The 26,341-nt window shown below is 48.8% G+C and overlaps 1 protein-coding gene across 6 annotated transcripts in view; it reads left to right on the top strand.

Annotated features, from left to right (window-relative positions):
* The first annotated feature begins 2,015 nt into the window (after nt 1–2,015).
* USP2 (ubiquitin specific peptidase 2) overlaps nt 2,016–26,341 on the top strand; it is a 78,162-nt gene continuing 53,836 nt past the window's right edge. The window contains exons 1-3 of one of the 6 annotated variants that reach the window (XM_081889869.1): nt 2,017–2,161; nt 5,462–5,533; nt 13,626–13,709. Coding sequence is in view for 2 of the 6 variants with exons in the window: in XM_081889868.1 (XP_081745994.1) it covers nt 5,524–5,533 (10 nt within the window). In the remaining 4 variants the exon portion in view is untranslated. The other 5 variants (XM_081889870.1, XM_081889868.1, XM_081889867.1 and 2 more) reach the window with 5 other exon arrangements.

The raw sequence follows: 26,341 nt of genomic DNA, 5'->3' as shown, positions 1-26,341 counted from the left end.
TTCAGAACAGACTCAGACCACTCCACTTGCGGAGGCTCCACCCACAGCAGCGGATCCAGGGGAGTTGGTTCCAACGCCACCTAGGGTCGCACCACAGCCTCAGCGAGAACTGTGTGGCCCTCCGGACTTGGCTACCAGTCCCCGGCGGTCTGGCAGAGTTTCCAAGCGCCCAACTTATTTAAAGGACTATGTTGTTGGACATGTATCACTGTTGGTCTAAGTATGGGAAATGTAACCGATATGCTTTTGTGCCTAATTGAACCATTACGCGTAGTGCTGTATATAAGGAAACCATTATGATTGTAACTAACACCTTATCTCGGTGGGGAGGGGTGTTATGTAGTGTAGTTTCACCCTGGGCCAACAGGGGGATACTGTATATAGTTTTCACTCAGGTCTGTAGATAGTTTTCACTCAGGTCCGCAGCAGTTATTTTAGGCGGGAACTCTGGGCTGTGGTTGTTACAATGTTGACAGCCGGCTGCCTATATAAGCAGGCCGGCTGAGCTGTTTGCAGTCAGTTCCATTCCAGCTTACAAAATAAAGAGCTACTTGAAGAAATCGCTGTGCCGGCTGCTATGTCAACCCACAACTTAATACATAGCACCATTTATTTTTTTAAAGGAAGGTTCCAATATTTACACCGCCAGCAACTGAAAATGCAAAATAAGTTGTTAATGTGTTAAATTTTTGTTATGCTGCTTCAAATGAAAAAGTAGATTGCTGCTTGTTGTTATTTGCACATCCCTTGGATGTTCTGTCTGCACACAATAAATCCTTAGGTTGTTGAATTCCGCATCTGGTATGGAGTCCGATTATTAGATCAGTGTTTGGCTTTCAGATGCCTTGAATGAGGTCGAGCTGCTATTGTCTTTCGAGGGTGAGCAGAAGGCAGCTTGGCAAACCTTTCTACCAACCCCAATTTATCTCTGCATATCATGCATTGTTAACAGGAAGCTATAGCTTCTCCCGCCATTTCATGTCCTGCCGGAAGATATAAACACCTGCACCCACTTAATTCGTTTTTGCATGCTAGGCCACTGTGAAAAATGAATGCCAACCCTATAAAAACTGCAATAATAAATCTGGCACTTTTAGCGGGGTGTTGCTTTTGTAAGGGATTGCATTTCAAGATCTCCTTTTAAACAAGCAGCAGATGCGAGAGGCTGCTTTCCAGTCCGGGCCTGAACTCCAGAACATCTCTGTCGACAAAGTTCACTCCAACAATCTGCTGCGGAGTAGTTCTATCTTCCAAAGCTGATACACCGATCCAAAGTTGAACACAGCGGCCTTTACTTCCGAGGAAACGCACGTATAGGATGGAGCGGTAAGGACGCTTTCCTCCGCTCACGATCCGCCCCCGGCCCTTCCTTCTGTGGCTTATTTCCACAGAACCGCCAACTTCGCCAAAGGCCAAGGAAGCTTTATATACGCGTGGCGAGCTCGCCCACGTGGCCAGGCGGTATCCCGGCTTAGTTTAATGCGGGTTTATTTACTCCCCCAGGAAAGTGTTCGCGCCATCAGGTTGCGAGTCGTTGCCACTACGCGTGTGCATAAATGGCCAGCAGCGCACCCGATCCATAAAAAACCAATGGGACTGCAGCTTTATTCAGAAGGAGGCGGGTCGCTTGCTATGCCATTGCAAAAGAAAACAAAAAACCACGAAAAGCTTAAGAGATTACTCGTTTCGAAATCAAACAGCAAAACACTTTTTTGTGCTTTCAAGGGGGTGCTGCTCTTAAACAGGGTGACCTACATTTTCAATATATATGTTCTGTGTGTTTTTTTTAGTTTATTTACGCCGTGAGCCGCTAGGGGTCCTGCACTGGGAGAAAGGCGTGCTATTAAAGCAATAAGGAGTTGCGCGTTTTCTGAGCGCGTGCAGAGTGCATTTCTAGCTCGCGTGCAGCTACTGCAGCCAGCTCCGGAAAAGCCCTAAGCTTGGGTCCCCCTGCTCCGTTCCTTCCCTCTCTCCCGCTCCCGGGTCCTGCCTTCTCCCTTCTCCGCGCGCGCCGCCCCGCGGCGCTCTCCGGGACGCGGGTGTCGCTTCTGGCCCCGCGGTGCGTCAGCTGCGCCCGGATTGTGACATCAGGAGCTGGCGGCTGGGAAAGCGGCTCCATGGAGCCGGCCGGGTTCGGCTCGTCCCCCCAGGAGAGAGCCAGGTGAGTGCGGGGCGCGCCCCGATCCCCACCCCTAACCACGGGCAGGCGGGGCGGGGGAGGCGCTTCCCTTCGCCCGGGTTAGAGACGCCCGCCGCCCGCGGCAACTCCGGAGTTGGGCCCCTCCTCGCTATTGAAGGCGTGGCGAAGCATCGGGGCCCGGTGTGTATATCCGTGGCTTGGAGAAACTCTTGCGCCGTTACGGTAGCCTTCCCCGACGCGCGTTCGCCTTTTCCCAAGTTACTAGCTCCCATCTCACCCAGGAATACAGAGCTATCCCAGTCAAAACAAAAAAAATTCCTTCCAGTAGCACCTTAAAGACCAACTAAGCTATCCCAGGTTACGCTCTGGCGGATTAAATGAAAGTACGTGGGGAGGGGAGGTAGCTAACGGCAGGCAACCGGCATAGAGATTAGAAGCCGCTATCACCATCATTTTTATTAATAATAGTATCAAGTTTAGGGTCTAAGTAAGATAGCGTGTGGTGGGGTCCAGACCCATATGTGAAAGGCCCTTCTCCAGGATAAGGACTCTTGATTGTGTATGGCGACAGACTGCACCCACCGAGGTGGTCTGGAAAAGGCTCTCTGCACATGCTCAGAAGCATCACAGAACACTACTTTTCATTTCTCTCTTGCTAGTCACTTCCAGGCATTTTTTTTTTTTAATTGAGCCTTCATTTTGATTTGCTTTTGCGTAATTTCTGTGGAGAGTTGAAACTTACCGGTAATTGTCTATTTATCCAGCTGCCTTTCAGATTCGTTGCATAGAATTGTAGAGCTGGAAGAGGGACCATGAGCACCATTTAGTCCAGCCCCTCTTCAATGCAGGAATCTTTTGCCCAGCGTGGGACTTGAACCCACAACCTTGAGATTAAAGAGCTGCAGGGAGTCACTTAACAGAATGTCAGGCCAAGACTTGGGGGAGACGGGGCTTCAAATCCCCACTGGGCTGTGATGCCCACCATCAACTCCTAGCCTTGCCTACCTTTCATGTTTGTGAGGATGACAGGGAGATAACAGAGAGAATAACCATCCTGGACAAAAAGTGGAATATAAATGTAATAATAAAACAAGTGCATCAGGAGAAGGAACGAGTTTGTCCCCTTCCATCCAGTGTGTATACTCTTCCCCCAACTCCTTGCATGCTGCAAGTTCTAGAAGTTGTCTTTGATGCATCCTAGGAGTTTAAATTGAACTCAGTTTTGTCTTTTTTGAAGAAAGGTGTTGTTGGTGGTGGGACGTGGGTGGCGCTGTGGGTTAAACCACAGAGCCTAGGACTTGCCGATCAGAAGGTCGGCGGCTCGAATCCCCACAACGGGGTGAGCTCCCGTTGCTTGGTCCCTGCTCCTGCCAACCTAGCAGTTCAAAAGCATGTCAAAGTGCAAGTAGATAAATAGGTACCGCTCTGGCGGGAAGTAAACGGCGTTTCCGTGCGCTGCTCTGGTTTGCCAGAAGCGGCTTAGTCATGCTGGCCACATGACCCAGAAGCTGTATGCCAGCTCCCTCAGCCAATAAAGCGAGATGAGCGCCGCAACCTCAGAGTTGGTCATGACTGGACCTAATGGCCAGGGGTCCCTTTACCCTTATTGTTGGTGGTGGCTCACCCGATTGCTCCCTGTACTCCGGAGAGCTGCGCATAGTCAGCCAGATGGTGGAAGACAGTTTGGCTTAACCTCCATCGCCAGACTCCAGCTCTGGGATGTCAGGAAACATCTATTGCGGATCCTCACTGGGCAAGGCAGCGTTCTCTATTAGCTGCTTGCTGGAGCTCTTGGGGCAAAAATTTGGTTTCCCCTAAGGAAATTCAGCAGCAGCCTCAAGCCCTTTTGAGCCCTGCCCGTGCTCTCTGTCTGCTCTGCAGTGCATGTGACCGAGAAGCCGGAGCTGTTGTTAACACCAGGAATGATGAAGCTGGCGTTGAGGAATCTCTCCCTGTTATTGCAGGCTGAGTCAGTGCCTGGAATAAGCCCCGGGGCAGCCGGCCCAAGCCGTGGCTCCGCCTCCCAGAGTGTGACTCTCTTGTGTTGTGTTGCTATGTGGATTTGTTTGCATCTTAGAGCGTCCTCCAACCTGGGTGCGCCAAATAATGCTGCTGCGCTACATCAGCTGGGGCTGATGGGAATTGTAGTACAGCAGAATCTGGAGGTGTCCCTGGCTGGCCCAGCCTGCCCTAAGTCCTTTTCTAAAGACTTTCCCAGGGGGAGCCTCTCATCCCTCTGAAAAATGGTTCCAAGTGAGTTAAAAGCATCCCCCCTTTTTTCCTTCCTTTAACCTGTGACACCCTGCAGCTCCTTTACCCAATGGGACGCGTGTTGGTTGATTGCCCTAGATTTCTGCTCCCAGAGTTCAGGACATTGTAACGCCCGTTTCCATCTCCCCATCTGTCATTGCTTCAATGCCTGTCACGCTGCTAGGCAGGTTGTGCTAATGTTCCCATTTCACAGATGACAAACTGAGGCTGAGAGATACTATCTGCGCCTAAGGGGGTCACGCCGGTTCATTAAGGCTCTTGTGCGTGTGCTGCTCACTTCCTCATATGAACGTGGAGTTATTACAATAATAATTTCAATGATTGTTTTACAAGTGCTTTTAACAAAAACAAAACAGCAAGAGGCTGTGTGCGTACCAAAATAAAGCTTAAAATGAACAGCACGAGCCGCTCCAAAAACTGATATTGAGGGCAGTTTGCAGCACTCAGTGAATAACTGTTTGTTTGGTTTTTTTTAAAAAGGGGGACGAGCTTCTTGTCCTTATAAATTAGCTTGACCAGACTGGGAAGATTCCTGTTTCTCAGCCATTCCTCTCCAATCATATCCTTCTGTTCACCTTAGTTCTCTTTCTTGTAACATCTTATTCACTTCCTATTCCCAGTGCCCTCTTCCTTCCTCTCACCAGGAATCTAGTCCTGTTGGCCCGCCTGCCCCCCACCTTTCTATCAGAGACGAGCCCCCCTCCCTGCCTGGCTGGGCCCCTCCTGCGCTTCCCCTTTAAGTCTCCCCACGCTGGAATGTGAGAGTGCTCCAGCCATCCTGTGAGGTCAGATAAGACACTATATTTATCTGGCTGGTAACCTGAGCTGTGAATTTCTGCTGTGGACTACACCACTACTGAAAGGCATTCGAGTTCATTCTGTGCCGGAGAAGTTGAGCTGCTTGTTGAGATCTCCTCCCCCCCCCCCACCTCTCTTTAACTTCTAAAAAACACAACTAGAAATCCCCCACAAATCTGACTTTCACAAACAGGTTAGTACCTACTGGCTCTGTAACCTACCTTTTTTTCTCTCCACCCGATCCTGCCGCAGAAAAAGCACCTTGCGGAGACAGAACTGAGCCCCATGCCACTACTCCTCAGGCCCGTTGTTCCATGCGCACAGGTGGGTACAATCCGGGGCAGAAGGCTGGAGGGCTTTTTAAAGAGGGACACTTAAATAGCTCGACCAAGACCAAAACAACTCTGTTTCTTCCTAGGCTGAGATGTTTTGTGGGGATGGGAGCTGCCAGTGTGCTTAATGCAGTTGTTAAGCAATCCAATGTGTGGGGTTTATTATTATTATTAAATAAAACTTTAATAAACCTCTTTATTTCAGACCAGTTATAGGTGTTTGTAGGAATCGGCAAACTTTAGGGAAGTTTTTAATGTTTGATGTTTTATCGTGTTTTTAATATTCTGTTGGGAGCTGCCCAGAGTGGAAACCCATCCAGATGGGTGAGGTATAAATAAATTATTATTATTATTAGCATGTGCAAAATGCTTTGTCTCAGGCAGAGCAGAACAGTAGTAGGCAGCCAGCTGTGTCAAGAGCAGCGATCGCCAACGTGGTGCCCTCCAGATGTTGTGGGACTATATTGCTCACCAAGTCTGGTGAGCTGGAGACCTAGGTTTGGGAAACACTGGTCCGCAGCAAGCTGGTTGGGCTAGCAGTTGGTTGTTGCTTGACGGGAGATCAAGGCATAGTAGGGTCTCAGCAGACTGCATGGCCTGGTCAGCCTCTGTTCTGAACCACTGGTTGCAGAGTCCATTTCCCCCTTCCTGCCTGTTTCCGCTGCCTTTATAATGTCCATGCTTTCAACCTGGGCTGAAGTCGTAACTTAAACAAAACAAAACACTCCACTTGTTCAGGAGGGTGTATGCTGTGCAGGAATTGGTGGCATGGAATTCATCGAATTGTAGAGCTGGAAGGGACCCCGGGGCCATCTAATCCAACCCCTTGCATTGCAAGAATCACAGATTAAGAACTCCTGATTGGTGGCCATCCAGCCTCCACGGAAGGCGAGTCCACCACTTCCCGAGGCTGTCGGTTCCCCTGTTATTGCAAAGTTAAGTTTGTGAGGCTCACTCCTTTAAGTCAGCACACCCAGGAAGCAGTGGGGTGTTTGATGGAAATCCAGTCTGCTTGGGGCTGTTGCTAAAATTTGCTGCAATGCAGAGAAGGGTCACGGCGTGCCCTGGTGTACGCTTGGCAAAAAGAAAATGCCCGCCGCCGGCAGAAAGCTCAGAAGCTGGTGCTGCTCTCTGACCTTAGATGGCCGAGGCCCCCACAACCTTAATGAGCCCAGCTGCAAATTTCCTTGGTGTCCTTCTGGTCAGTGGGAGCCAGTAGTTGTGCAGAGAAAGTGAGGGGCTCTTGTGCTTTGGAGGTGGTGGTTGGGAGGAGCGGCTATGGCTTTACATTTTTGCGTAGAGGCCATTGTTCTGTAGGGAGAGTGCCCGCTTGGTGTTGCCAGATCCAGTCCCTGGCATCTCCAGTTTTAAAAAAGGATCAGGCAGCAGTTTAATGAAAAGACAAAAGATGGTGCTGCCAGTCAGAGTAGACTGTATTGGACCAGATGGATAGGATAGGGGAGGGGCCATAATTCAGCACATAGAATGTCCCGGGATCAGTCTCTCATTTAAAAGGGATCACGTGATGGGAGAGATTTCTCTCTCTGCTTGAGACCCAAGTGAAGCTCTGCCAGTCAGAGTAGGCTATCATTCTTCTATTTTGGGTCCCAAATAGGGCTGGGCGATATCTGGTGTATATATTGGATATATACTGATATATGTCTGAAATAAGGATGTATGTAGAGGCATGGTTTTTCCAACATTGTGATTTTTGCATAGCACACAAACACACGTCATGATTTGCAATGTATTGCCAGGTCAACAGTCATGAAACCGATATCATGATATGGGCTTCAAACCGGTTTTGGACAATATATCGCCCAGCCCTAGGCCTCACACACTGTTGGGACTACATCTCCAATCATCCCCAGCCAGTTTAGTTAGTGGTGAGGGATGATGGGAGTTGTAGTCCAACAATATCTGGGGATCCGGGGTTGAAGGTCACTGGATGATGGTTGCTGGTGCCTATCAGGATCACTATGGCAGAAGGCAATAAGGCCAAGACAAGGTGAAGCCAGAGCCAATATTACCATTTACTCTGACTCCAGTAAGCTCTTGCCACTTGTGTTTGAAGCTGTGTACGCATAACTTTGGCCACAATCCGCCTCATCCTGTAGTTTCTTGAGAAAGGCTGCTGATTGATGTGTTGTCCCTCAAACCAGCTTCCATCCAATCTGAAAACATACCGTATTTTTCGCTCTATAAGACGCACCCGAGCATAAGACTCACCTAGATTTTAGAGGAGGAAAACAAGAAACAAGAAAGCAACGCAAAGCCTCTTAAGCAAAGAGGCAGGAGCGCTCCGGCTGCACTCAAGAGGCTTTGTGTGGCTATCGCTGAAGCCAGGAGAGCAAGAGGGATCGGTGCGCACGGATCCCTCTTGCTCTTCTGGCTTCAGCGATAGCTGCGCAGCCTGCATTCGCTCCATAAGACGCACACACATTTCCCCTTACTTTTTAGGAGGGGAAAAGTGTGTCTTATAGAGCGAAAAATACGGTAAGCTGCGGTTGAGAAAAAGCATGCGCAGGTGAAACAGCTATTGCACATGAGCAACAGGCAGCTTCACTGAATCGGAGTTCAGGTGGGGTGTGGGGTGTTTCACAGGAAACGAATTGGGTCATGTGCTTTGAGTGAAGACACCCCCGCCCCCAGTGTGTACAGTGATCTACAAATGCAAAGTGAAACACAGCCTAGTTTTGTGCCCATCCTCCTCCTCGCTAGGAGAACATTAAGGCTCAGGTGGAGGAAGGTGACAGCCAGATTGGCTGTGAGGAAGCAGCTAAGGGCAAATAGGGCAAGTGCCCCATTTACCCTAATGGACCAGCCAAGAATGCTGGTAGATGGCAGCAGTTGGGCAAATGCAGTATAAGGCATTTTCCTATCCCAGCTATCCATCTCATGTTGGGCAAACCATCTCTTTGTCCTTCTGCCTTCAGTTGATCCCAGCTCCAGTCTTAGCCACTTGGCCTTAGGCCCCTCTCCTAGTTCACAGAAACCGGTTTTTAATGCCAGCCCTAGGGTGTATGCCATGACAATGAAGGTCTGTAGCATGCTCTCCTTGGAGTGTACTCTAGGCATGTGCAGAGTGCTGTGTGCTGGCCCAAGTTGTCTTGAGCTTGGCGGCAAGGTTTTCCATTGCTGGGGTTTCATCGCCGTCCTTTGCAAAGAGCTAGGCCAGATATTTGAGTCAGTTCTATAGCAGTTCAACTGTCATGGCGTCTCCCAGAGGATCCTGGGAACTGCAGTTTGCTGAGGGCACTGAGAATTCTATTAGCAATCCTTTGCTCCACAAACTCGCACACAGGCTGGAGGTTTTGTTTTGTTTTTTGGACTACAACTCCCACGAGCCCCAGCCGGCACAGACATTTGTCGGTTGGGAGTCATAACATCTTCTGGAGTATATATTCCTTCATCATCCTCCGAAGCGAGGTTCTCAGTGCAGCTAAGAGTCAATATCACGATGGCAGTGAACAATATTAAACAAATAAATCAACATCATTCCCGCTGCAACAGCACAAATGGTAAACAGCAGCAAAAGCAGGGTTTGTTTGAGAGTCTTCCCAGTCCTTCACCTCCCCTCACCTCATCCATTTTCTATCCTGCAGGCTTCTAAAGTCTGTAATGACTTTTATCTGCAAGAGAGTCCAGTTGAACTTCAAACCCAGATGTGGGGAACATTTGACTCTCCAGATTGTGCTGCACTACAATTCCCATCATCTCTGGGAAGGCTGATGGGAGTTGTAGTCCAGCAACAACAGCTGGAGGACCAAAGGCCCCCTACACCTGTTTTAACCCCACTTACCTGAGAGTAAGCCTCGTTGAATTCAATAGGACTGAGTAGACGTGAAATTAAAGCCAGAATCAGATTCGCCTGGGCGCTACAGTTTGCAGAGCAATTGAACAACCCAGTCCCTCTTCCCAAGGAACTCTGGCAACTATAGCTCTACGAGGGAAATAGAAGAATCCTGACAACTCTAAACACCCTTAAACAGTTTCCAGTGCCCTTTGCGGGAAGCCACGGCTGTTTAAAGTGGTATGATCCTACTATAGTGCTGGTGAGGCCTCAATTGCCAGCCTTGTGGGCTTTTGTACACGGAATTGGGGAAGGAATCATCCTTTGGTCCTCAAGCAACAAAATGTCTTGGGTTGGCCCTGATTGTCTCTCGTGTACCTCAGGGAGCCCTGTGTCCCTGTTACCTGAGTGTAAGCCAATGTAGACAGGTGAAATGGCATAGGGCGAGTTAACTCTTACCCTGTCCAGCCTTCTCCCCCCCCCCCCCATGGGGTAAATAGCAGCTTCAAGGTTAGGGGTGTAAATGTTTAGATTAGGGAAACTGCACTAGGGGAAAAGGAATAAACTTCCTCCAGCCCCTATTTCTGCCCCATCCAAATCGGGGCCTGCCTCCGCAGCTGTTTTTCACTAAAAATAGCCACTCAGGGAGATCCGATAGTGGATCTCCTGCTTCTTGTGGAGTTCGGCCCTAAATATCTGGTTCAAAACAGCAACGGGTCAAAACGTTGCAAGGGTTGTTGTTGTTGCAAAACAGCCACGCCAGTACAACAACAGTGCTCCTGACTGGAGGGCCTCTGAGAAAACCCTCCAGGCTGTTATGGAAAAGAGAAAAGGGGAAGAAAACAGCCTATTCTCTGATCACAGAGGACGGAAAACATCTTGAAGGTTTTCTTTCTCTCTTCATCCTTCTCCCTCACCCTCAGTGGCCTTTTCGACTATTGACCCCTTTGCTGGGACACTTAATTATAGGGGACAGCCACCAAGGCGTGTTCTGTGACGCTTGAGTCACAGCTGAGGCGAAAACTCCCATCCAGAGGAATCAGGAAGAGTTGAAAGAGCCCGAAAGTGGCTAGCTTTGCATTTTCAGCAACTGGCTAGATTATTTCTTCTTTTTCTTTCTTTTTATTTGTGGTAGCATAATGACAACTTACTAACAACCCAAAGGTGCAGTAGCAGGGCATTCATTACACCCTAACCTATACAAAGCAAGCCAAAAATAATAAGAGGAAGGAGTAGTAACACTCCATTATAATTCAAGACATCCATATTCCCCATCAGGTGTACTTTACCTGGTGAATGCTGGGCATCTTAAGTCCGAAGCATAAGAAATAAAATCCCACCAGGTGACTTAGAAGCATTCTGGGTTCTTCATCCCTCTGGAGACCTGCAATTTATGTGTTATTTTCCTCCACAATAGCCAGAGTCCACAAGTTCTTATAACACAAAGACAAATGCGGATTTTTCAAGGTTTTCCATTGCTGGGGTACTGAAATCCTAGCTGCGGCTAGCATCCATGCCAGAAGTTCTTGAGAGCAACCAAGCTTTCATGTTATCAGTCTACATATTCAGTAGTAACAGTTGTAGGGGAAAACAATGAGTTAAAAACAAAAACAAATGCACACCCATATCACGTTTCTGGTCCTTTTACTTGGGAGCCGTAGGAAAGGCGGGATTCTGTTCAATAATAAGCAATAGTTTAGAGTTGCTTTAAACCTGTAGTTGTGAACTGGTAGCCCATTGGTCTCAATCAGCATGGCCAAATAGTCAAAGATGATGGGAATTGTAGTCAAGCGACATTTAAGTACAATAATAAATAGCTGCCGTTCATGATGGTTTCCATGGTGGTTATGCCTCCCTCTCAAATAAAGCAAAGGAAGTTACTAGTCCTCAAGGGTTAACCTGCCCACAAGTACCTGTTTAAGTCAAGAGTCTGTGTTGATGCATTCAAAAGATCACCCTCTTCCTGTTCACAGCAGTGTTTCCAACAAAATAGATCCCTCCCCCCCCCACATACTTTTTTTTCTAGAAAGCCTGGTAGCTGAAGATGATAGTTACTTAGCAGAGGCTAATGGTGTAATGCAGCGATGCTGAAACACTATTATTACTTATTTCATAGCAGGGCCAGTGATGCAATCTTCCATGTCGCTGTTTGCCACTCCTCTGCATGGAAAAAAAAGCCTTTCTCAGAGATACACCCATCAAACAGGTTGTTAAGCAGAGGGACAGGGGGCTATATTAGCACGCATGGCTGAGGGGTTCAAGTACCACTTCCCTTAAAGAAGAAACACAAAAGCTCCCCAGGTCCTCTTATTATTACCAATCAAAATGTCAGAATATAGCAAGCAAGCTTCTGAGTCCACCAGAACTCTTCATCAGGCTGTTAAACAAGGTTGGGACCAGGGGTCCAGTGGCAGAGAAAACATGCTGACCATATTGAAGCGCTGGTGTCTGCACCTGCCTCTTCTTCCTGCATAATCTTAGAAGGTGGGCAGTTGTTTGGGGTTGTCAGTAAGAACGTCTGCACAGCAAAATGCACCATTACACAACTGGGAGAGGCGACCAAGTGGGCCTATTCAAGTCTGGGTTAAGCTTAAAACCAACGGCTTAGTCTTGAAACCCTGAGTGAGTTGTTCAGAGGCATTGCTGAGAACCTTGTACGACAAAGAACGCTTTTATTCATTGCATTCTCCAAAGAGCTTGGGGTGGTGTGCATGGTTCTACCACTCCTTACTTAACCCCAACAACAGCCCTGTGAGGTAGGTTAGGCTGGGAGGCAGCCACGGGAGACCGGGAGATGATGTGGAGGCATGATGGCCTATGTCTCCCTGGCAGTATCCCAACATTAAGGTCACCCCCTTAAGCTTAATGGCTGTGTAGGGATTTGAACCCTGGTCCCCCAGGTTCCAAGGGACATGGGTGGCGCTGTGGGTTAAACCACAGAGCCTAGGACTTGCCGATCAGGAGGTCGGCAGTTCGAATCCCCGCGACGGGGTGAGCTCCCGTTGCTCGGTCCCTGCTCCTGCCAACCTAGCAGTTCAAAAGCATGTCAAAGTGCAAGTAGATAAATAGGTACCGCTCCGGCGGGGAGGTAAACGGCATTTCCGTGCGCTGCTCTGGTTCACCAGAAGCGGCTTAGTCATGCTGGCCACATGACCCAGAAGCTATACACTGGTTCCCTCGGCCAATAAAACGAGATGAACGCCGCAACCCCAGAGTTGGCCACGACTGGACCTAATGGTCAGGGGTCCCTTTACCTTTACCCCCAGGTTCCAGTCCGACATTTTAACCACTACACCACATGGGCTTTCATAAGAACACGAACGTAAGGGTAGCCATCAAATCCAGCACCCTGTTTTCCCCAGTGCTGAGGAAAAGGCCTTTTTAAGTTTCTAGTTCTCATTGTAGTGATTGATTCAATAAGGAATGTAAGAAGCTGCCATGGGCCAAGTCTATCTAGCTCAGTATTGTCTACAGCAACTGGCAGTAGCTGCCCAGAGTTTAAAGCAGGGCTGTTGTTTTCCTACCCATGCCTGGAGATTCCAGAAATTGAACCTTGTGTTGTACCACTGAGCTACAGCACTTCCCCGACAGTTACATAAGCATGGTGCTGATAACACTAAGGTCACAGGTTCGGTTCCCGTATTGGACAGCTGCATTGCAGGGGGTTGGACTAAATGATTGTCAAGATCCCTTCCGAACTCTACAATTCTTTGATTCTAAGACGAGCCCTGCTGGGTCAGGCCAAAGGGGGCCAGTCTGGTCCAGCTCCCTGTTCTTACAGTGGGCAGGCAGATGCCCCCTAAGCACTCCTTTGGTTTCCAGCAACTGGTCTTCAGAATCACATTGCCTCCAATGGTGGAAGGCAGTGGACTCTATACCTGTTGAGTCGCTCTTGGCTTCCCCTCCCTCCTAATGGGCTGTGGGAGTTGCAAGCCGGCCACTCCCCTTTGAGCGCCTCCCGAATCCTCGCCTCTGCAGTGTGGGAATGATGATTGCATACCTGGCCTGGGTGAACCGCAACACCTCCCAAGCCCTTTGAAGCCATTAGGTGAGGAGGCACTCCAAAAATGTGGCAGGCATCCTTGATCCTGGTGACGCCTGGGAGAGAGAGAGGAAGGGAGAGAGAAGAAGCCACGCCAAGTCCAGGAAATGGCCCAAGTTCCCTCTTCCACCCTCAGGGACTTTCTCAGTATTGCCACGTTCTCCCTCCTGCCAGTTGCAGTTCCCACGGGATGCAGGTGTGTGTGTGTGTGTGTGTCTCACCTGCTATCTCCTTCCCTCCTCCCTGCAGCCGGAGCAGCCACAATGGTATGATGCTAAGTTGCTTCTAACATCACAGGGAACGAAGCTCTCATAGACGTGGCAGTCACAGACGGTAAGCATCCCACGGGAAGGGTTTGGGGCCGGGTGCTGGGCTTTTTAGGATGGCCTTTCTCTGCTCTTGTGAAGGTTTCGTGCACCTTTATTTTATTTTATTTTAATAAATTTTTATTAAATTTTCTTTTACAAATTAATCAACACAATCCTTTTCTCAAATTTCCAGTTTTTTGTACTTCCACCAGCTCCTCCACCAATCATCCATATTTTCTATTCATTACGCATTTTCCATGTCTTTTATTGCCAATTAATACTAACTTATCGTCTCTATTTTTTTTTACAATACATCTTTAGCAATCACAAAGCCTCTTTAAACCGACTAACGTTTTCTGTACATCACATATGTTTTTCAGATAATCCGTAAACTTTCCCCAGTCCTCGATGAATTTGTGATCCTTTTGATATCTAATTTTCCCAGTCATTTTGTCCAGTTCTGCGTAGTCCATAAGTTTCATTCTCCACTCTTCAAGTGTCGGTAGTTCCTCTTGTTTCCATTTTTGGGCCATTAGTATTCTTGCTGAGTTTCGTGCACCTTTAAAGCGCATTCGAAGTGCATTGCTTCTGTCAAATAATTCCAGGCACTGTGGTTCGTTAAGGGCAGCTGGGAATCGGAACTCTGTGAAGGGAACTACAAGGGCCCAGAATTCTTTGACGGGGGCGTGTGCTTTAAATACAGTGGTACCTCGGGTTAAGTACTTAATTCGTTCTGGAGGTCTGTTCCTAACCTGAAACTGTTCTTAACCTGAAGCACCACTTTAGCTAATGGGGCCTCCTGCTGCTGCCGCGCCACTGGAGCACGATTTTTGTTCTCATCCTGAACCAAAGTTCTTAACCTGAGGTACTATTTCTGGGTTGGCGGAGTCTGTAACCTGAAGCGTATGTAACCCGATGTACCACTGTATACTGGATATACAGCCATTGACTGCTGTGAGGGTGTCATAGGGAACACATAGACCAGGCATAGGCAAACTCAGCCCTGCAGATGTTTTGGGACTACAGCTCCCATAATCCCTGACCACTGGTCCTGTTAGCTAGGGATGATGGGAGTTGTAGTCCCAAAACATCTGGAGGGCCGAGTTTGCCTATGCCTGACATAGACTGAGTCTGCGTATATATTAAAGCACATTCTTTCCCCTCAGAGAATCCTGGGAACTGCAGTTTATTAAGGGTGCTGGGAATCAAAGCTCTGTGAGGTGAAAACTACAGTTCCCAGGATTCTTTGGAAGCTGCTTTAAAAGTATGGCATGTACTGAGGAATTTGAGGTGCTTCCGGACCGTCACTTTTTTTGGGAGGTGGGATTTAATCACATACTGGCAAACTGACGTTTCACAGCTATACAGTAAGCCCACAGCCTACGCAAATTTAATTTGCGCACTTTCAGCTCTATGTATGGGGCAAAGTATTATAAAAAATTAAAGGGGCAGGGTTCTGAGGATAAAGTCTTCGGCAACCCCACCTGCCATTGCACGTAATGTATTTTGACTATACACGATTTTGGCTTTAGGTGTGATCCCTGGAATGTTACCCCCACATAAGCTGCAGGCTTCCTGTATTATTATTATTATTATTATTATTATTATTATTATTATTAAATTAATTTAAAAATTCCAAAAAGGAAACAAAAACAAATACAATGCAAACTAAATCACACTTGTCAGAGCTGCCTCCAGGTCCCAGCTCACAGAGGACCAACGCTAGCCGGTAGTAATGTACAAAAGTCTTTATTGAGGTTCAGTTTCCATTTCCAAGCCGCAGCGTGCAGCCCTACGTCTGGACACTAGATCGGCGAAGCCCTGTCTGAGTCTCCACCCCCTGTACACCAGTTTAAGACCCTAGCCTTACTCCACCTTTTCCGTTGCTCCTTTCTCCTCTGGGTCCTTCTGCCCCCCGGTGTCTCCTCCTTCCTGGACTCTTCTGACGCTGACCCCCCTGACTCCTGTCCCTCCTTTCGGCGGGCTTTAGGACCTGGCTCCCTATCCGGGCTACCCACTGTGCCGCTCGCCTGTACATTTGAACTTGGCGCGCGCGCCCAGCTTCCAACTTTGCTCTCGACCGTTTCCTCGCTCTCCGATGGAGGCGTGGCCAATCCTGACTCATCTCCTCCCGCTGGCGGTGAGCAGCCTGATCCCGATACCTGGGACTCCTCCCCCCTACTGCTCTTTGGTGGGGAAGCTGGTCCCGATTTCCAGCTGCTGCTCTCTGAGTCCCCTCTGGCCCCTTCTTCCTGGGGTGTCCCCCTTGCTCTGACCCTGGGAGCCCCTTTCTGTGAGTCTTCCGATTCGCTGGAAAGACTCAGAGACCTCGGACCACTGTCATCGCTTACGTTTCCTTCGGATTCCTCCCCCTCGCTCTCCGTTTCCTCCCTTTCCTGTGCCTCTGCTCCTGAACCCCTGACAACACTAAATCAAGATAATGTATCCTAGGCATAGTTGTGCAGTTTTAGCTGCCTGCACAGCTGCTTTCCCAAAAGATTGGGCCTTTTTGAAATTTAGAAAGTAGTGGTGAGATGCACTAGAAAGTGAGGGGCCTGTTGATTTGATGCAGCATCATCTGATCTCCCTACAAAACGAGTGCTGGTTAAATAACTGACGTCACCTAATCTCTCTGCTGGGTCCAATAAATGGGTCACATAGGGGCCATCGTGGAACATAGCAAATCTGAAGTCATGCATTCAGACCACCTAGGGCTGCATAAACACCACCTCCTCCACCCCAAGAACCCTGGGAACTGTAGGTTTTTGGAATTCTAGCTTTGTGGTTGCTAAACTAAAGTTACAGATTTATAGAGTTGGAAGGGACCCTGAGTGTCATCCAGTCCAACCCCTTTCCAGTGCAGGAATCTCAACTAAAGCATCCATGGCCAAAGACCATCCAACCTCTGCTTAAAAACCTTCCAGGAAGGAGAGTCCACAACCTCCCAAGGGAGTCTGTTCCACTGTACCACCAGAAAGTTCTTCTTGATGTTCAGCTGGAATCTCCTTTTTTGTAACTTGAAGCATTGGTTCAGGTCCTACCCTTCTGAGCAGGAGGAAACAAGCTTGTTCCATCTTCCATGTGACAGCCCTTTAGATATTTGAAGAGAGCTATCATATCTCCTCTCAGTCTCCTCTTTTCCAAGGCTAAACATACTCAACTCTCTCAACCGTTCCTCATAAGGCTTGGTTTCCAGACCTTTCTTCAGGGTTCTTGTGGAGACCATGCTTTTGTAGAGTCATAGAACGGTAGAGTCGGAAGGGATGCCAAGGGACATCCAGTCCAGCTCCCTGCAATCCAGGAACCACAACTTTAAATACAGCCTACCTTGGTTTTTGAACTTAATCCATTCCAGGAGTCCGTTCAACTCCCGGAACAGTTCGAAAACCAAGGCGCAGCTTAAGCATCCTGCAGCCAATCGGAAGCTGCGCCAGATGTTTGGCTTCCGAAAATGTTTCAAAAACCAGAACAATCGCTTCCGGTTTTTTATCATTCGGGAGCCGAAACATTCAAGTTCAAAGGCATTCGGCTTCCGAGGTTCCACTGTATGCTTTAAATGTTTGGTGGGGGTGCATCCCAACTCAGTCCTGTCTGCACCAGCCTTTGCCTATGTTTGCCCTCTGCATAGGCAAAGGCTGCTCCATGCTGACCACCGGTGACCTTCTGTCGTTTGAAACTGGGGTCATAGCTAGGATATGCCAGAGTGTCAATCCAGGACTTTTTGCAAGCAGAACTTGCATGTATCCCTGAGCTCCAGCTCTTCCTTGGGACACCTGTGCCTTTTTATTTTTGAGCACCTGCCTTTCTTTTCCATTTATTTATTTATTTATTTATTCGTTTGTTTGTTTGTTTGTTTATTCAACCCTGTAAGAAAGAGCCACAGGGGTGCTTTTCTGGCCACGTGCGGTCATGTGCGCGCACGCACAGCCACACGAAAGAGCTCTGGGCTTTCTCGTTGCACAAAACTAAGCATATGATTTCACTGGAATCACTTAAGATAGTGACGCGCCGGCGTTGAGCTCTGAGGTGTCGGCTGGGCTGCGCGTGCCAAATTCCATCCCACTTAATTATATCCTGCCTTGGCGATTCTCCTGGCAAAACCTGTTCTCATTCTACTGCTAACGATCGGTTAGAGCGTGTTCCACCCCAGAAGCAGCTGCCTTTCAGAGCTAGGAAAGAAGACATGACCCCCAGCGACACAAACGGTAATTTATATCCTTGCAGGCCCTTTTTTTTCCCCCTTGCCAGGACCAACCTGTTGACTGGAGGCGGGCAGTGGCAGGCGAGGGTGTGGATGTCTGTCTGTGGTTAAGACAAATTTATCTCTTTGAGAGTCGAGCGGGCGATGTTCCAGAGCGAGAGGTCCAAAATGTTGCAGAGGTAAAAGTTCTCAAAGAGACCTTGGATTTTGGCAGGATAGATGTGCTGAGCAATGTTTGGACCCACAAAGGATTTCTGTCCTGTTGGAAGAGCTCCCTCCCTCCTTCTTTTGATGATGGCTGAGGGCACTTGCCTGCATCACTGCAGCACCCACAGGTGGGTTGCATGATGCCGTTTCAGACTTGAGTTGTTCAGTCAAAACTCTGTGCACTGGCAGGGCCGTGCAGTCCTCAGGTGGAGTTGCAGGACTCGAGGTAGCACGAGACTTTTTTCAGGTTGGTCCTCTATGGCCAAATGGGGCCTGCTTGGAGTGAACAGTGATTGGTAGCCTGGAGATGACTCTGCAGGATGAAGTGATGGTTGTGTTCTGTGGCATCTGTAGTGTTCTAGCCACGGCGTTGCGGTTTGTTCCTATGGTGGTTTTCCAGTGGCCCACAGAGTTTCTGGAACAATCCAGAACTAACTCCATTGGCCAAGGTCTTGTGTAGATACGCTGCCGTGCTAAAACTCGTTACGAAGCTTCAGCGTGGCAAGTGAACATGGGAATCCAACTTTGATGCACTTGGAGAGGAGATAATTTAGGCCCCATCTGTGTTGTACGTTCAAAGCAGTATCATGCCACTTGACACAGGCAAAGAATCCTGGGAACTGCAGTTTGCCTCGGGTGCTGAGAGTTGTTGGGAGACCCCCCTTCTCTCATCGCAGAACTATAGTTCCCAGAGTAAGAGGGATTGACCGTTAAAATGCTCCAGGAATTGTAGCTCTGTGAGAATTGAGGACTCCTCTAAGAACTCTCAGGGCCCTTAGCAAACTGCAGTCCCCAGGACTTTTAGGGGGAAGCCATGACTGTTTAAAGTGCCATGGTGCTGGTTTAAATGTATAGAGCGCATTAGGCCTTAGGTGAGCCTGGGAGGCTGTGGTGCCTTTGCTCCTGATTTCTCTCTGCATGGAGTTTCCCAGGTTCTTTCCAGTCTGTGGTGTTCCGCATACTTTCACTCAGGTGGCAAGCAACCCACTTAGATATTATTGAAATACTGAGCGGTATATAAATGCCTTAAAATACACACATAAGGTCTAAGAAATTAGAGACAGCAAACAGATTCCCCGTTTTAAGGTGTTTTCAGAAGAGAGGGCCTGTAAAGGAGGAGTGAATGGGACTTCTGTACCTTCTGTTTAAAGATAGTTGTGTAGAAGAGGGGATTCTGCAGAAAAGTGGGGTGGAAAGAGCTGGAAAAGGTTTGTTAAGGGTGCTGAGAGTTGTTAAAATGCCCCTATCCCCCCCCCCCCGCCCACAGAGCTACTGTTCCCGGAGTGGTTTAGCAATCAATCCCCCTTCCCATGGAATTCTGGGAGCTGTAGCTCTGTGAGGAGAATAGGGGCATCTTAACAACTCTCGCCATAAAGTTCCCAGGATTCTTTAGGGGAAGCCATGGCTGTTTAAAGGTAGACAAATGCTAAGCAAACCAGTCTCTTAAGCTTAAGCCAAGAAAGAGCATAGCTGTCAACCGCCCCTTATTTGGCGGGAAACTTCCTTATCCCAGCGCCGTGTCCCACTGCTGTCCCTTATTGATGATGTCCCTTAAATTTCCAGGGGGTTTCAAAGGAAGCAGCTCCTCTCCCTCCTTCCCTGGCGGCCAGGGAGGAGGGAGACTCCAACTGTGTTGCTTGGCTGCGTTGCTCACCCAATAAGGTGTCTAAGAACAACTGGGGGTGGAGCTTGCATGCCTTGTGCCGATCAAATCGGCCGTGTTGCCTGGGGACTCACCTTTGCTCAGCGCTTCCCAGCGGAGAGGTGACGGTGGTTTTCCTTGGTGCATCCCCTTTGCCGGGTTGCTGCGCTGTGGGAACCACCGCTTGAGGCTTCGTTTGGCTGCTGGCTGGGCTTTCTGCCTTTGACTCGGAGGGGCTCAGAAGTTGAACATACCTGTGCCCGGAAAATCCCTTATTTTGGCTGCTGATCCCTTATTTTTGAGGCTGCTGGTCCCTTATTTTCAAATCTGTAAGTTGACAGCTACGAGAAAGAGTATTCTCTTTAAGATTGAATATCAATATACATATCAAGACTTTGAGATTAGACCACTGAAGAAGCCCAGAAAACTATCTTGGGAGTGGGCTACCTGCAAGCCCCAGCAAAAGGGCCCCATCGGGGGCGAACAGCGGCCCCTTGATTACTTGGAGTGCCAGGGCAAAACAGGTGCAAAACACCGGCACCCTGTCGTCTACAACTTCATTAACATCCATCTCCAACTCCACTAGCATCTCTCGGTATTGTGAATAACACCGAACTTACCTTTTGATGGTATCTTCATGAACTTATCTAAAAGACTGAGTTGAGCATTTGAAAAATCTACTGAAACCAGACATTATAAGTTCATCTTAGGTTGGGTAGTTCTCAAGTCTCTGTGGCTTTGTTTAATGTTTTGTGTTTTTCTCAGAAGGTTGATAAAGAAAGTTTAATTTATTATTCTGTGTATGTTAATCGCCAGCGTGTTTAATGAGTTGCACTATGGCTGTTTAAAGGGGCATGAGGCTGCAGGTGAGGCCTAGGTGAAGACAGAGCCGACAAATCCTAGTTTTGTCCCCATCTTCCTCTCTGCCGAGTTCTGCAAGGGGAAACCCTGAGATTCAGGAGGGAGAGGAGGAAGGTGGCAGGCAGTACCAACGCCTGCATGGGTTGTAAGTAAAGAAGCAGGCGGATTGGGGATCAGCCAAGGCCAGTTGGTGGGGCACTGCCCCATTTCCTCTAAGGGGCCGGCCTCCACTGCCCAGCAGTACTCTCTGGAAGGGAGTTTGCAAGCCCCAAAGCCATGCAGCTGGTTCCTCTCCCCAGAGCACATTTCCCTCGGCCGCCTGTTTGCCTCCTGCCTGGCTCCTAGCCATGGGCGGGCGGCCAAGCCCAGAGTTTACGCTGGGCATCTTGAAAGGCCTTTGAAAAAGAGGGCTGTTTCCCCAGCAACCAGCGACTCTCAGCCCTGCGAGAGCTGTCCAACTCGAAAGTAAAAAAGGAAGGAGAAGTTGGGAGGGAGACACCAACAGGCGGCTAGCCTTGGAGAAAGGCCAGGGCAAACCGTAAGGACACCCCCTCTGGCCTCCCCAAAGTTTCCTGCTTCCCCCTGGAGGGGGCGGTTGGCGTTTCTGGACTCAAGGTGTGTAGCAGAACAGCACCTGCCCCTCAAGTTGACTAGACTATTTCCCCCCCCCCCGAAAAAAACCTCTCAGCGCGTCTGTTTGGGACGACAACAGCGTCTTTCTCCTGATTGGAGAGCCAAGCCTCACCAAGGTATGTAAGACCTGGGAAGTCTTTCTCCTCTGTTCAGCTGCAAGTTCTGGGCCATGGCTCCCACTTGTGGCTCTTAGTGGTGGGGATCCGATGAAGCCACCATTTAAAGCCCCGCTTGAGCACTTGCGCACTTGACCCGTTGCGGACCAATGTTTTTATTTTTTGTACACTTGCCGCTTTTATCCCTTTAGCTGCCGAAGGAAAGGGCTCCTGTCTGCTTGGACTTCATTCCCTTCAGCTCAAGAGAGCTTCGGTTGTAACCCTAGAGGCAGCTGCACCGTTAGGGCAAGACTTTGGGGCATAAGGACAGGACCCCGCTGAAAGGAATGAACAGGAGAGCTCCCCCCAACCCAACCCAACACCCCCCAAAACTGAGCCAGGCTGGCTTTGCCACGCTTTGAAATGAGTGAAGTAATCAGCATTGGCTGTGTATATTGAAAGCGCATTAACCCTCTCTACCTAAACAAAATAAAAATGAATTCTGGCGACTTAAGTTTCCCTGTCACAGAACTACAGTTCCCAGCACTCACTACGGTTCCCGGGGAGTTGAGGGATAGGAATGTGCTATAAGTATGTTTATGGTATGTACATAGCCTGTGTTGATTAATTCACTCATGTCAAAGTGTGGAAAGCCAGCTTTTGCCAATTATCATCTTAACAAAACCCCTTTGGGTTGTATTCAGCATTTGTCATGTATTAATGGACATGACTAATTTAAGTCATTTAACTTTAGTAGTTCTACTCTGAGTATGATTAATGTTGAATGCAACTCATTAAGTCCAGGATCTAAAATTACCTAATTGCACTGCTGCTGCTGCTGCTGCTGAGGTGTTTGTGACGTCTTTTGCAGGGCAGGGCTCAGAGGAGGCTTTTGGTTTCACTTTCTGAATGATGAGGGAAAGGCACTCTGCACATGCTCTGGGATAACTTTGCCTCTTGCAGTGCTTCAGTTAAAAGCCATGTCCCAAACCAAAGCTGAGTCAAACTATTGTTATTGTTATTGTTGTTATTGAAATCTGTTAGGTCATCTGCCTAAAACCAAGTAGTATTGTGGAAAGCTGTGGGGTTTTGTGCAACCTAATCATCTCCCTACTCTTCCACTTTATTCTGCTGTAGCTTATATCAATTTCTTTAAAAAAAAAAAAAAAGTTTGCAAACACAGCTGTGTTCCCCTGTGCCCAAAGCCTTATTCCTAATTTCTAAAGGTTGTGTTTTCTTCCCATTTTACACATGGGAAACTGAGGCTGAGCCACTAACTTGTTAATGGCTAATTTGTTTTATTGCAGGGCATGCGTACGCTTTGGGTATTATTTGTTTTATTTATTTAAATTTATTTACTGCCTTTTATCTCAGGGCGGATAATCATGCATGTGAGAAATTTCAGGCATACACAATGCAGGCCTGCAGCTCCTGGCAACTCCTCAGCTTGTACACATGAACACAGCATGAAATACCTGCATCTGCAATTGCTACCACAATAATTTAGACATAGTTTGCACGATAGTTCCCTCTGGGTAGGGCAGAGATTTTCAACCTTTTTGAGTCCACGGCTCCCTTAACCAGCTGCATTCTTTCTGCGGCACCCCTGTAGGACTCAGGATTATGTCACCCCTTGCCTGCAGAGCTGGCAGCCTCTCGTCCTTTTTTGAACACCCTTCCTTGTGGAGCGTTCCCTCACCCTCCTCTCCTCTCTCCTTGGGAGTCCTCCAGGCAGCCACAGCTGCCACCCCTGGTCTCTGAGCTGTGCCTCCCCCCCCCCCGCCCCAGAGAGAGGTGCCTCCTCACACTGCCCCACAGGGGCCTGGGACTTGCCTGTCCATTCCCAACAGCAAGGACTGGCTGGCTGGGCTCCTTCGCCTGCTTGCTTGCTTACTCCAAGGCCACTTCAGCTCCTGGCAACCAGCACCCCCTGGCCAGCTCCAGAGGCACCATTCACCTGGGGAGCTCGTAGCAGGGGCTGTTGCAACAAACAGCTGTGCAAGCCTTTGGGAGGCAGAGACATGAGGGCATCGGAGGAGGGTGGGAAGGAAAGAGGGACAGAGGCCAGTGTTGCCCGCGGCACCCCTGACCATCATTCAAGGCACCCCAGGGTGTTACTGGGAACCACTGGTGTAGGGAATTGGCTGCAGGTGTTCTTGAAGATACTGGTGGGTGATTGATTTTCCCAAGGCCTCTCAGTGAGCAGTTGCCAGAGTTAGTAATTTGTGCAACAAACAACGCAGAAAAGGAAACTGTAGAAGCAATTTGCCACAAATCAACAGGTTGATCTAATGATTCATGTGGAAATAGGAGCATTTCATCTGGAAATTACGGGGCACCTTACCAGCCACAGGACCCCAGAGGTGTAGCCGGTCCAGTATTCTCCCTCCTGCACCAATCAAAGCCTTCATTTATTGAGATACCAGCCAGGCTTGCCTCGCCCTTGGGTTCCAACAGCCTATGCCCCTAAAATACCAATCCCCTGCCCGCTTTGCAGGTGAGGTAGGAGGAGAGGCGCGAGTTTGACACGAACAGCAGGCCCAGTGGAAAAACAGCTCCTTGGCTAGATCAAGGAAGGCTTTTCCCTTCCCCATTTGCATCAAACTGGAGTTGATCTGTGCGCCTGAATTATTGATGGAGAAGCTGCTTGTGCTGAGCTGAATGGAGTAGAGGGGGCTGGGCTGCTTGCAAAGCTCCTCTAACCCCCACCCCGCAGCTGAAAGGCAAGGCCAGGCTGCGGCAAGCACTTTCCTTGCAGAAAGTCCCAGGTTCAATCATCCACTTAAAAAAAAAAATGGATCAAGTGTTGGGGAAGGCCTGCTGCTGCCAGTCAGAGCATGCAATACTAGCTAGGCAGACTTAGTGACCTGGCGGTGTAGGAGACGGTGTCTCCCTCTGTTCCAGCAGCCCCACAACCCCACCTTCCAAACACCGCTTCGAGATTTTGAAAAGATTGAGCGGTTTTGTCTGTGCTTTTAAATCAAGGTACGGGCACAGATCAAGAACGTGGCACAGAGCTCCTGAACTCGCAGGTGGCGCCACTGCTCGCTCAAGAGCTTTTGCTAAACACGAAGCCAACTTTTCCCGACCCCGAAGCCTTTTTCAGTCTGCAAGTCCCCAGAGAGAACTCTATACCTTTAAAGCACACCTGAGGCACATTCTTTCCCTCAAAGGATTCTGAGAACTGTAGTCTAGCCCTCACAGAGTTACAGTTCACAGCAACCCTTCCCAAACTACAGGGCCCATAATTCTTTGAGCGAGGAAATGTGCTTTGAATGTGCTTTGAAGACATAGCTGTATATGCAGCCCTCGCCTGCTCTACCTTCTTCATGACAGCCCTTCAGATATCTTGGGTGCTGCTATCGTATCTCCTCTTAATCTTCTCTTCAGATTAAATTTACCCATCTCTTTATAGGACTTGGGCCACACATCCGAACCATACGTTTAAAACACTCTTGAATTAAAAAATGCTTGAAATTGAATAATTTATTTTATTTTATTTTTTAAACGGCAAACTTGGAGCATCTACCTAGAAGCAAATTTACTCACAGCTGGGCCCCATTTGCACTGCACATTTAAAACACTCTTGAACAGTCATGGCTTCCCTCAAATATTTCTGGGAGCTGTAGTTTGTTAAGGGTGCTGAGAATTGTTAGGAGACTCCCATAGACTCCTCACAGACTTAACAATTCTCAGAGTGGTTTAGCAATCAATTCTCTTACTAGGGAACTGTGAGAATTGTAGCTCTGTGAGCTACACCCTTAGCAAACCACATTTCCCAGAATTCTTTGGGAGAAGCCATGACTTTATTATAATAGTGCTTTAAATGTATGGTGAAGATGTGGCCTGGGTATACAGACACATTATTATCGCACTTGCCTTTCTCCTTTTGACGCGTCCCTGCCTGTCAATGTCCATTTTAAAATGTGATGCCCAGAACTGGGCACAAGATGTTCTTGAACTACAACTCCCATCATCCTCTTCCACTGGGCATGCTAGCTAGGAATGATGGGAGTTGTAGTCCAGTGTCTTCTAGTCACCTTAGCCTGAGAGAGGCTGCCAGGAACAGCCTTTGTGATTCAGACGCATTGCCAGCAAGTGCTGTTGCGGGGGGGAAATACATGCAGAGCAAAATAGCTCTGAATGACTCAGGCAAGTGAGTCTAGGCCACACGCCGACAGGATTAATAAAATCCCACGGAGTCATTAGCCAGTTTGACCTGGGGGGGGGGGGAAATAATTGCCCTAGACGTGACAATTGGTCAGGCCACGAGCAGGGCAGTCACTGAGTCACTCCCCAAAGAAAATGGTAGTGGAGAGTCAGTCCCAACAATCATCCCGCTGGAATGGAGGGATTACATAAGACTTGCTAGTAACTATAACCTTTATTGTTTGGGTTAAATAGAGCAAAGTGGAGTTTGAGATGGTTGAATAAGAGCAAGCACAGCATCAACAATCCCTCACAGAGGGAGATGGCGGCAGCAGTTTGTGCACCAGGTACTTCCAAGGTTAGATTACTGCAATGCACTCTACGTGGGGCTTCCCTTGTGCTCGACCCACCAGTTCCAACTGCCTGGACCAGTGGTCGGGGACGAAGGGAGCTGTGGCCCAAAGGCGCTGGCAGGTGCTAGGCTTTGAAAGGGCTGTGATCAGGTTGTGCCAGGTGCCAGGGAGAGTTCAGGTTTCAGCAAGAGGCTGCTGGAACAAGGAAGCAAGAAGAGCAAGTGTAGCTTTTTCTGGGCAGCCTAAAAGCCAGCAGGCACCGGGATCTGCCTGCAAGGCACGGGGTGGGCAGATGGTGCTCGCGAGGTAGAGAACAGAAGTGGAAAACAGGGCTGTCGGAGGACTGTTATTAGCAAACCTGGAGATTTAATCTTAGGCAGCACGCTAGGAAAAGCAACAGCCCAGCATTGCGTTTCCTAGAAGCGACACCAGGGGTCGTGCTTCTGCATGAGCAAAGCAGTCTGGTTGGCCCTGGGAGGTAGTGGCGGCACAGCGCAACCTGCACGGCGCATCTCA

The sequence above is a fragment of the Podarcis melisellensis genome (genome assembly GCF_964234715.1).
Source record: "Podarcis melisellensis genome assembly, chromosome: 15".
NCBI classification, from domain to species: Eukaryota; Metazoa; Chordata; class Lepidosauria; order Squamata; family Lacertidae; genus Podarcis; species Podarcis melisellensis.
This window is presented reverse-complemented; position numbering and strand designations above follow the sequence as displayed.